Genomic DNA, 11,734 nt, shown 5'->3' with positions numbered 1-11,734 from the left:
TATATATATATATATATATATAATATTGGATCATGAAATAATTCTAAAGATACTATTCTCTCGAAAACGGGAATATTGAAGAAGGAGACGTTAACTTTAACTCTGAAATACTTTGTAATTTTATTATTTTTTTTATAAAAAAAGTAAAAATTCAAATGATGGTAAAGTCAAAGTAATTAATGAATTTTTATTTATTTATTAACTCTATAAAAAAAATCAAACATAATGTAATTAAAAATTCTTTCAAGAGTAAAAATTAAGGTCAATTGAGAGATAATTAAGCGCGGTTAGTATGCAAAAATTAGAACGGAAGATTCCAACAAAGCGTGATTAATCACATGTCATTTGTTTTTTTCAATTGCAATTAGTTTTTTTATTTAATAGTTTTTTAGTTTTTTTTTAACATTTAAAATAAAACAATCACTAATTATTTTACTAACTTAGCTGTTACTTGAGTACAAAAGAGAGAAGGGGAGCATTCATTCCTAAGGTACACACATTAATTCTGTCAAACATTTATTTAGAAAAAATACATGAATACATGAAGTGATATTTATTTAATAAAATTATATATACTAAAATCTAACCTACAATATTTGCCCTACATAAAGGGCAAATATTATATTCAAATATATGTTTTAATATACATATCTCATGAAATGTATGTTCACACGATAGTTTATGAATTTTTTCATTATGTTGAAAATTCTCTAAACATATTTGACAACTAGTTAATTCAAATTCAAGAGTGGTGGATGAGTTATATATGAACCCATTCGCCTGCTCACGGTATGTCCTACATCGTGCTCGACCAATAAGACACTTTTTAATATATAAATATAAAGAGCATATTTTCCATACACAAAATATAATAAATAGAGATATTAACATAAGTCCTAATACCATTAATAAGTTGCGCCAATCGAAACTATAATACATGGGGTTAACATCTGTGTCTCCGCCAAAATGAGTCATCCTGAAAGTGATTTTTAACATAATAACATGAGAGGAAGAAAACACATATGTATTATTATAGATCTAAATTATATATAGCTAGCATAGCATGATCGTAAATCTATTATATGACTAAACGAATCTAATTTATTTATGAACATGTACACAAGAATCTAATTTATTTTAAGATAATATTATTGATATAATGTAAAATATAATATAATTGTTTGGTTCAAATTTCAAATATTTGATAACCGTATAAAATTGATATATATGTAAAATATAATATAATGGTTCGGTTCGAATTTCAGATATTTGATAATATAAGTTGAAAATTAATCTCAAATTTTAAATAACTGATAAAAAAATGAAGGGCAGAAAAAAAAACAAGATGAACTCAAATAATTTCAAGTTTACCTATATAAAAAAGGTATGGTCTGAGTCAGCGTACGAAGAAAACAATGATCTCCATTAAATTATTCGGGGGCATATATTATAATATATAAAATAAATTTTTTTATTTAAAACTTAAGAAGACACTTTTACAATATTGATGGCTCGTCAGTATGCGACAATGCGAGTTTCTTGTTGGTCAATGAATAAAATTTTAATATCTTATTTTTAATCTTTTTTTCAAAAGAATGTTTTTATTATTCTTCATGAAATTAAAAAATTCATCAACAAAAAAATAATTTCTAGGTAATTTTAAATGAATTAATATTTTTTTATTTTAAAAAATTGCTTAGTTATTAAATGAAAAATAGAGGCATGCAATTATATAATATTTACCTTTTAATCACATTTTCTTTACAATTTGGAATATTTCTGATAAACGAATTAAGTGAGTGACTTATTAGAATTTACAGCTTTTAAGTATTTCATTGTAAAAAAAAAAAGGCTTTGAATACTCTTGATTGTTTTGAACCATATAATAGGATATAGTTTTCATATGTAGAGACCATAACATCAAATATTTGCTCCGCACACAAAGGCTACATCTGGGCCTTTCATTAATGGATCGCTACTCGGCCCTAAGACGACGGATCAAAGAAGTGTTTTCACACCAATCGAGTTGTTCACATTCAACTATGGCAATTCTTGTTAAGAGGAAGGGAATCGGGGCAGATAAGGTTTTTTTCTTTTCTTTTCTTCTCTTATATTTTATTGCATTCTTTCCTGTTTTCTGTGTTTTCCCATATAAAAACCTTTAAATTTATATTTTTAGTTGACTTTTTAACACCCAGTTCACAATATTGAAAATTACTTCTATATATGGAATTTTTAAAAGAATCATTGGGACATAACTATTTTTTCCCCATCATTTATAGGTAGGAATCTATCAGGCTAGATTGTGATTTTAATTTTTTTGAAGATCATAATGAATAATATGTAAGATGTTTATAATGGTTGTTACCTACCGTGCAGTGTGTTAATCCGTAGATTACCTTATATTTGACTATATAAATACTTTTTTATATTTTAATAAAAATATATTTAAATTATTAAAAATATTTAATTTTTATCATAATTACCTTCAATTTATCATATATTTGTTGACTAATTTGCATTTTATTTATCACTTATAAAAATGGACAGAATGAGTACCAACGATTAAGTACTTATTACTAAATACTAACTTTAAAAAAAATTAATTAAAAAGTGCATCTCTAATAACTACTTCAATAATTATTAATGTTTTTAAAATTGAATCGAACAAGTCAATCAATTGGCATCCTTTGATTTTAATAAATGTAATTGTAATATATTATGGTTTAAACAATGAGATTCTCTTTCAAAGTTAGCATATTTGTATCTTTAATTAAAATATGTTCTTCTCATTGCATTTCAAATTGATTAATTCAATTATTTCAGCCCTGAAATATGGTAACATTTTTTTTTGTAAAGGAAAAAAAATGTGAACATGATGATTTGAAAAATAAGAGTTAAAACCATTAAGTCAAGAAATTGTATTAACTAATCACTTTACTCATAAGTTTGAAGAATACGCACCTTATGTGGTAGATGAACGTTACTGCCACGGTTGTAAAACACGTTCTCAATTATATAATTTACAACTATATTTTTAAAATTTTTATGACTCAACTTTTAAGCGTTCACTGGATTGATAGGATATGATAAGAGAAAGTGAAATATAATAAGGTATTTATAAGGTTTTATTGTTTGATTTTTTATTTTAAAAGAATCAAAGGTTTGTCTAGTCTATACCTCATTTATGTTTGTTATCCATAGTTTAATGAAAAATGGTTTGTTTTTTCATTCTGGAGATATTAACCAATTTTAAATTTTTTTCTGGAGATATTAACCAATCTGAAAAAGAACATGTGATGTCTTAAAGAAGACGGTTGAGTCAACAATAGGCAAATATGAATGAAATGAATGTGAAGTATTATGTAACATGCATCACCTGCACTTAATGGGTAGAATCATAGTTCAACTTAACAAAAACTATAACTTATGCATTAAACATGCTTGAGGTGCTTACTGCTTCTCCACTTCCACAATCAGTTTAATGTATTATTTCTTTTAGATTAAACATTTCAAGTTTGGTATCTTTTTTCGATTGACTTTAATTCCTTTTAAATTAAATTTCTTTTGAAAGGATGTGAACTTTGACACTCACACATATACTCAGAATTTTGTCAGCTCTTACAATTATCTTTTATATAAATGTGTCTAAATAGTTTGTGAATTGTGAAAGTAATTTATAAATTATTCTTAGTCTCGATTGCAAGTGATGTAACATTATTTGATATAATTGGAACAAGTATATAGCTAAGAACATACATTCTTTTAATTATACAAGTTTCATTTTACTAATTGATAAGAAATTACGTCAACCAAGTGAAAAACATTCGTTTGAGTTGGTAGGAGTTTTTTTAGTAATGTCATATATGTGGTCTACGTATTGTATCGTTTTTGTCATTCAAAATTTGTCTTTTTTTATTTTTTTTTATTTTTTTATGTTTACTTTATCCATTACATCATCAAACCAATTGAGTGTATCTTTGGTATGACATTAAATTTTACAAAAATTATATTTGTAATTTTTTCAAATTACTATAACTTACCATAATATTATGTGATGATCATTATACAACTCTAACGATATTTTTAGAATCCTGTAATTGATGAATTGTTTTCATAAAAACTATTATCTAAAAAGAATAATTATCCATCCAAAAGACTGTTGTTCTGTTATTTGTTTATGAAGACACTAAGCCTAAATTGATGTTCTATTTCAATAAACATTGTATAAAATATTTTTGTAATCTCAATCAGAAGAGGGTGAAGTTCCTCCATAGCTTCAATTATTTATATAAAAAGTATAAATTAAATGGCTTGGGAATTTTACATACAAAATCACTAATGTTTGTTTATAGTGTAATATAGTGACAAAATGATGAGTTATTTGTTTATAATTTACCATACATAGTATTGAGAATCTTGAGAAACCAACATAAGACGAGGAGAGCAAAGAAAGGGGATTGCAGGAATATCAAGGAACTCCTATAAAGTTAAAAATTAAGTAGTATATAAGAATCAATTAACCAACTTATATATTTTTTTGTGTGCTTATTTTTCACCTTTTGTTTAATACTAACTTAAAAACAAAACCTTGATTAATTTAGTTAATATACTTATTTGATTACCCTAAAATAATTCATACCGAACCCCTTCGAGTTCCACTCTTATTCTTCTTCCACCTTTTATGGGTAAATGTCCCAAACAGATTTCCACAATGTGAAAACCAAAACAACCTTTGCCACAACAGGTAAAAGTGTATGGTATTGGTGATGTAATGAATTACAAAAATTTGTGATGTAATGAATTACAAAAGCGATTCAATACGTAAGCCACATATATGGCATTACCAAATCCACTCCTACCAACACAAATGAATATTTTGCCAGTTCACGTATTTCCTTATCAATTAGTAAAATGAAACTTGTTAATAATTAAAAGAATGTACGTTCTTAGCTATATATTTGTTTCGATTATATAAAAAAATGTCACATCACTTATAATGGAGGCAAATAATAATTTATAAATTACTCTCACATTTCACAAACTATTTAGACACATTCATATAAAAGACAAGCGTGAGAGCTAACAAGATTCTGAGTATATGTGTTACTATCAAAGTTTACATTATTTCAAAAGGAATTTGATTTAAAAGGAATTAAGGCAAATCGAAAGAAGATACCAGAACTAGAAAGGTTTTATCTAGATGAAAGAATATTATCAAAAAATAGTTGCATACAAGTGATCAATAAACATGTACATTAAACTAATTGTGGAACTAGTTATAGTTTTTGTCAAGTTGAACTATGATTTTACCCATTAAGTACAAGTGACAAAAACAAGACAAAGTTATGCTTATTGTATCCTTCATATTCATTTTCATTCATATTTTCCTATTGTTGACTCAACTGTCTTCTTTAAGACATCACATGCTCTTTTTATTATTGGTTAATATCTCAAAAAAAAAGTAAAAAACTTTATCAAAAAATAAATATTTAGAAATAATACAAGTTTATAAAAAAAACTTTATCAAAAAATAAATATTTAGAAATATTATGTGATGATCATTATACAACACTTACGATATTTTTAGAATTCTTTAATTGATGAATTGTTTTCAGAAAAACTATTATTCAAAAAAAAATACCCATTCAAAAGACTATTGTTCTGTTATTTGTCTATGAAGACACTAAGCCTAAATTGATGTTCTATTTCAATAAACATTGTATAAAACATTTTTAAAATCTCAATTAGAAGAGGGTGAAGTTCCTCCATAGCTTCAATTATTTATATAAAAAGTAGAAATTAAATGGCTTGAAAATTGTACATACAAAATCACTAATATTTGTTTATAGTGAGTATATAATATAGTGACAAAATGATGAGTTATTTGTTATAATTTAGCATACATAGTATTGAGAATCTTGAGAAAGGGGATTGAAGGAATCGGGATTACAAGCAATACCCAGTAAGCACTTTCACATCGTTTTCTCATTTTAATGGATTCGTGAACAAATATTAAACCCACCTTTTCTTCTATTTTGTTAATATACGCACTTCATTACTGAATTTTCCAAGACATTACGTAAATCAAGTTTGTAGAAAAGATGAATGGAAAGGCAAAAACACTTCAAGGTGAAACAACAGAAAATAATGGAATCTAAGCTCTAAAAGATAACTTAACTCAAAGGAAAAAAAAAACGGAAACAACTTTATTTAGTATATAATATAAGAACTTTCTGACTTTCTTTCTTCAATTTGACAATAGATTTCAATCTCAAAAAAACACCGCATATGCAACTAAAACAATTTACAAATTGAAATAGATCTTTTAAGTTTTTAGACCACTTCAATTTGATCAAAAACTAAAAATAATAAATTTTGTATTTGATTTGTGGTAATAACTCAAAAGTTTTAAAAGAAAACATTGTACATTATATCTTTCTTGTTTTGTGTTAAAGCACATAATATTTCTTCATTAAAATACAAATTAGTAATGATTTTATAATAATTCGCTATAGTATTTATAAATTATATAAAAAAACAATATGAAATATTGTATTATTTAGTATTGTCAAGATGGTTTGTATTGTATTCGTTTTTATAGAAGGACACACTTTGTATGTAATTAGGAATGGCAAAATAGTATGGACTCATCAGGTAGGCCGCTACTAGCTTCACCAAACTAATTGAATGTATCTTTGGTATGTCAATAAATTTTACAAAAATTACAATTCATAATTTTTCCAAATTATTATAACAATGAACTTTACATTGTAGTTGAGTTGTAATTTTGAGAGACTCTCTGTAATATCAAACAAATAGTTGATTTAATTTTAAATGGTGAAAATTTAGACATCTTAAATAAATGGTTAGATATTTAATCTTTAACTGCATCTCATAATATTTTTCATCTATATATGCAAGAACAATAATAGCTAAAAATAAGAATAGTTATTCTATTCATTATTTTATTTACAAATGAGTCTTTAATAAATTTATTTTTAAAATTTTGGCGGAGATCACGCCAAACCACTATCCTGCCTTGAAAAAGAGGGGTGGAATTTTTAACACTTTAACACTAGAAGAGTCGTCCCGCTCCGCCTCTTTTAGATGGGTTAATGATGAGGGACGAGCTGAGAGCGGATTGAACTGTTTTACCATCCCTATATATCGAAGGGTGATCCAAAATATTAATGTTTTTTTCTCTTATGATCAAAACGTCAACCTTATAGAAATCCTAGAAGGCCTAGAATATAAGGTAGACCATTGAGATCATAAAGGTACATCGAAATTCTATCCTTAAAACTTTTCATTCTGTAACAAATTTTTGCTTGATTATTATTGTGTGTAGGTACACCATGTATCATTTGCAACACACTAATAAATATTATTAATAAAATAAAATATAACAATTAAAATTCACTAAGTATAATTTTTGTACACTTTGTTCTTAAAGTCTAGCTCAACTAACAAAATATCGAAATTATTATATTGTACATTTTTGAATTTGAATCTAAGACTTCCGAGTTGAGTGTGAGTTTCTGATTGTATTTATTTACCTTCTCATATACGAGTGCAAAAAAAAAAATTACATTTCAATTTTTTCACGTTTTTATGCAATTCATACACAAAAATTACATTACAATTCATACACAAGATAATATTTTTTATTGATTAATTAGTTAAAATTAATATTTTATATGTTCTAAATAATAATGAGAACAATTATAATATATCAATTATAATTTATTATAAAAACTATACACGCATGAGTTGTTTGTGGTTAAATAATTATTTAACATTAGTGTTTTTCACTACCATCACCCCAATTATAATATTCTAAGGATAATTTTTTTACACTTCAAAATTTTCATGTTACTTTTTTGTAAATAAATTGTTAAAGAAGCTATTGGAGTATAAAATTCATACACGAGAAATATATTTTTTACGATTCAATTAATTAAATTTAATATTTTTATATCTTTAAAATAAAAATAATTATATTTATTATAAAAAATATACAAAAGACAATACAAACTTGTCAATAAATAACTTTTTCAAGCTAAAAGAATTAGTTTAATATCTTTAATTTTGAAGTTGAACCTGTAAAACTCTCTCCACATATTTCCTTTTCTGCCATCAACAAATGTTACTTTTGAAACTGAAATTAACTTCTTGCTGAAGAGTTGTTTTTTCCTCTCAATCTCGACCATCCCTTAATTTGAAGAACAAATCTCAGCCACACATAGAAAGCACAACCCCATATGTCCAAAACGCTTGTTCCGCGTTGCCACATGCGCTGACACGCGACACCATATACGCGTTCTCCAACGCGCTATCAGAACCATTCATGTTTTAGAACCATAAATCATAGCCATATTATGTAGATCCTTACCATACACCCTCCACAGCTGCACCACACGAGATCCAATTTTACGCCACCTGCAAATGTTTTTCTTGAGGGTAAATTCTAATATAGGAAACTATAAGATGCTTTTATTTTCGTTCTTTAACTCATAAAATATTCAAATTCATAAGTTTAATTCACGATATTATAATGATCATAACTATTTTAACAATAAATGATATTTTTTAAATATTTTTATGATATTATTAAACTATACATTTTAAGAACTATTTTTATTATTCAAAAACTAATTTATATTTTTTATTGAATTAGAAATTAAAATAATATAATCTTATAATTTAAAGACCAAAATAATTTTGATATGTTCATTGTCTCCCATACAACAAATGTTGTCATTAATTATTATTATAATGTTTAGCTGTATTTTTATCTTAGTTTCTAATTTTGCAATCTCGACGAAATTTTAAATATATCTAATATAAATTATTTTATTTTAATTAATTAATTAAATTAAATTATATTTACCTAAGAAAAGTCCTAGAACCGTTCATCGAACCCGTTCATTACCTCTATTGAAAACTTTTTATGGCTAAATGTCTCAAATCCACCACCACCATAATGAATCTCGTTAAATTTACATGAATCTCATTAAATTGTGTGAGTTTCATTTAAGTTTATTAAAATTCATGTTAATTTTAATCAATAAAAAATTGTGTGTTACAAAATGTGTATCAAATAATATGTAAATAACACTATTTTAAATAAAAAATATTAATGTATGAGATATTTTTTCATTATTTCTTTATTTTATATTAATTTATTTGTTAAGTTTAGTATAGTTTGTATATATATTTTTGAATGAATTTCAACTTTCGCACACCATTATTTACATCGACAATTTATATTAAGGGTGAACCAACATTTTATTAAATAAACTTGTTGATACAATTATATATTACATTTTCCACCTGGTCCACCATAAAGAAAAGCTTGCCGCCAGAAAGGTCCTTCATCACCATGGTACCACAAATCATAACAATTTGAGTCAGTGTCACTATATCGCTTCATATCTTTAGGTTTTACGTCATTTTGGTTATAATCTGAATCAATAATTTGAAGTGATCCCATGAAACCCGAGTTTTTGAATTTTTCTTTAGGCAATCTCCCACTACCCATTGGGGGACTATCCATATTAGGTGGAGCATATGTTTGACCTCCAAATCTAATCAATGATGCGCCTGTACTTAAATGAGTGAATAATTCTTTTGGCCAATATCCAATAATAAAAACTGGTTTAGGTACAAGCGATAACCACCAATTGCCTGTAGATCGATCCTACAAATATTTAAGCAATAAAATATAATTGAATAGGTTACTAGGATATGATATCAACCAATAAAAAAAAAACAAATATTATCTGTTTAGCCCATCAATTTAATTATCATTCTTTTTATAATCAGTTTTACCTGTTGGATTCTGAAACCCATAAATTCTTTTTTAGTTGATCCAATGCCAGTTTTGATACGTATGGGAGCTCCAAGAGTACAATTTTTCATTTGGTTAACTTGCACAAAACCTGAACAATCATAATTATAACATCCATTGTTCTTTTGACCATCCACCTGCATATTTGATTCAAATTGAGTTTGACCACAATCAAATTATATATTTTTAAATTATCTAATGCATTATTCTTACCGTCCAATAACCAGTTATACGTAGTCGACTGTCTTCATATAAACTTGGATGAACCTTGCATATCAAGAAATTGATGAAAATAATATATTGAAACATAATTTTAAACGCAAAAGAATAAAGAATGATCTCTCTCTCTCTCCCACACACACAAACAATTTAATTTCATGAAATTAAACAAAAATATTTTGGCTTATACATAATTAAATGTAAATTACCTCCACTCCAACTCGAATGCTATTACGTTGTGTTTGTGGGCCACTTTCAACCCAAATTGAAGATGCACTATATTGATTTTGTTGAAGTGATAAATTATACACACCTATGAATGCATATGCTCCATGAAATGTCACATTTTGTGTTGTGTCAAGGGTAACCGTCTGGACAATATAAGCGAAAACAATATATGAAATATTCAATATTTCATTTTTTATATATAATTTATAGATAAAATATCTCCTGTGATCCCTTATTTTAATTTTAGCTAACAAATTAAGTTTTTCATATTTTTTTTGCTCGATTTGATATTTTATTTAATTTTAAGTAACAATTGATCAATTATGTTTTAAAATATGAACAATATTATCTATTTTTTACAAAACACATAAAATTCACCATCATCTTCAAACAAAACTCATAAAATTAACTATCAATTTCAAGAAAATTCATATATTCATCAAAATCAAAACTCAAATCTTCAAATAAACTCATATCTTTATCTCCATCAAGATCAAATCCATCAAATAAAGAACTCATACTTTAAGATTTGATCCCAAATTTACCAAGACAATATTTTCTTCTTTTTCTATCCTTATTCAAATAAAATCCCTAACCTATATCTTAACATGTGAGTTATTTATTTGATAAATTTGATGTTCTTGTTGGAGATAAAAAAAAATATGATTATTTAAAGATTTGAGGTATTATTTTGACGAAAATATGAATTTTGTTACAGATCATTAATAATTTTCTGAGTTTTGTTTGAAGATGATGATTAATTTTTTGGATTTATGTAAAAAAAGATAAAATTATTGACATTAATTTAAAACATAAAAGAACAAACCGTTATTTAAAATTAAATAAAAGATCCAATAAAAATTAATAAATAACTTAAATATTGTCTTAAATTAAATAAAAAAATTACATGAGATATTTTGTCTAATTTATAAATGCTATAATTAATGAATTGTTATACAATTGTTATTAATCTTTATTTTAACGAGAGAGCATTAAGTATGAGTTTTAACACAAGACAACAAATATATAATGTACAATGTTTTGTTTTGTTTTGAAAAGATTGAGTTATCACCACAAATCAAATACGATATTTATTATTTTTAGTCTCCGATCAAAAGTGGTCTAAAAACTCAAAAGATCTAAAAAAAATCATTGTAATCTTAAAATTTGTCAAATTTGAATAATTTAATATATTTACATTTTCTTTTTACATTCAAACAATTAAGCAATTCACAAACACTCGTGAAAATGGATCGACAACCATTGGTGTAGGCCTACTTGCTTTGGCTTGGCTTTGAATTTTTTAATTTATATTAAAAAATATTTATTTAAGTCAAACAAATGTTCAATTATAGGTTATAATTAAAAATTCACAAACACACATGTGCACTGGCCTACTTGCACCAGCTTGGTTTTCAATTTTTAATTTATATT

The 11,734-nt window shown here is 25.5% G+C and overlaps 1 protein-coding gene across 1 annotated transcript in view; it reads right to left on the bottom strand.

Moving 5' to 3' along the window:
• Nucleotides 1-9,266: 9,266 nt before the first annotated feature.
• LOC101511248 (protein neprosin-like) overlaps nt 9,267-11,734 on the bottom strand; it is a 24,058-nt gene continuing 21,590 nt past the window's right edge. The window contains exons 4-7 of the mRNA XM_027335520.2: nt 10,282-10,443; nt 10,067-10,120; nt 9,835-9,990; nt 9,267-9,703 (exon numbers count right to left, since the gene is read on the bottom strand). Coding sequence (XP_027191321.1) covers nt 9,317-9,703; nt 9,835-9,990; nt 10,067-10,120; nt 10,282-10,443 — 759 coding nt within the window. The 3' untranslated portion in view covers nt 9,267-9,316. The remainder of the gene's footprint in view (nt 9,704-9,834; nt 9,991-10,066; nt 10,121-10,281; nt 10,444-11,734) is intronic.

This window comes from Cicer arietinum, chromosome 6 (assembly GCF_000331145.2).
Source record: "Cicer arietinum cultivar CDC Frontier isolate Library 1 chromosome 6, Cicar.CDCFrontier_v2.0, whole genome shotgun sequence".
Classification (NCBI taxonomy): Eukaryota; Viridiplantae; Streptophyta; class Magnoliopsida; order Fabales; family Fabaceae; genus Cicer; species Cicer arietinum.
This window is presented reverse-complemented; position numbering and strand designations above follow the sequence as displayed.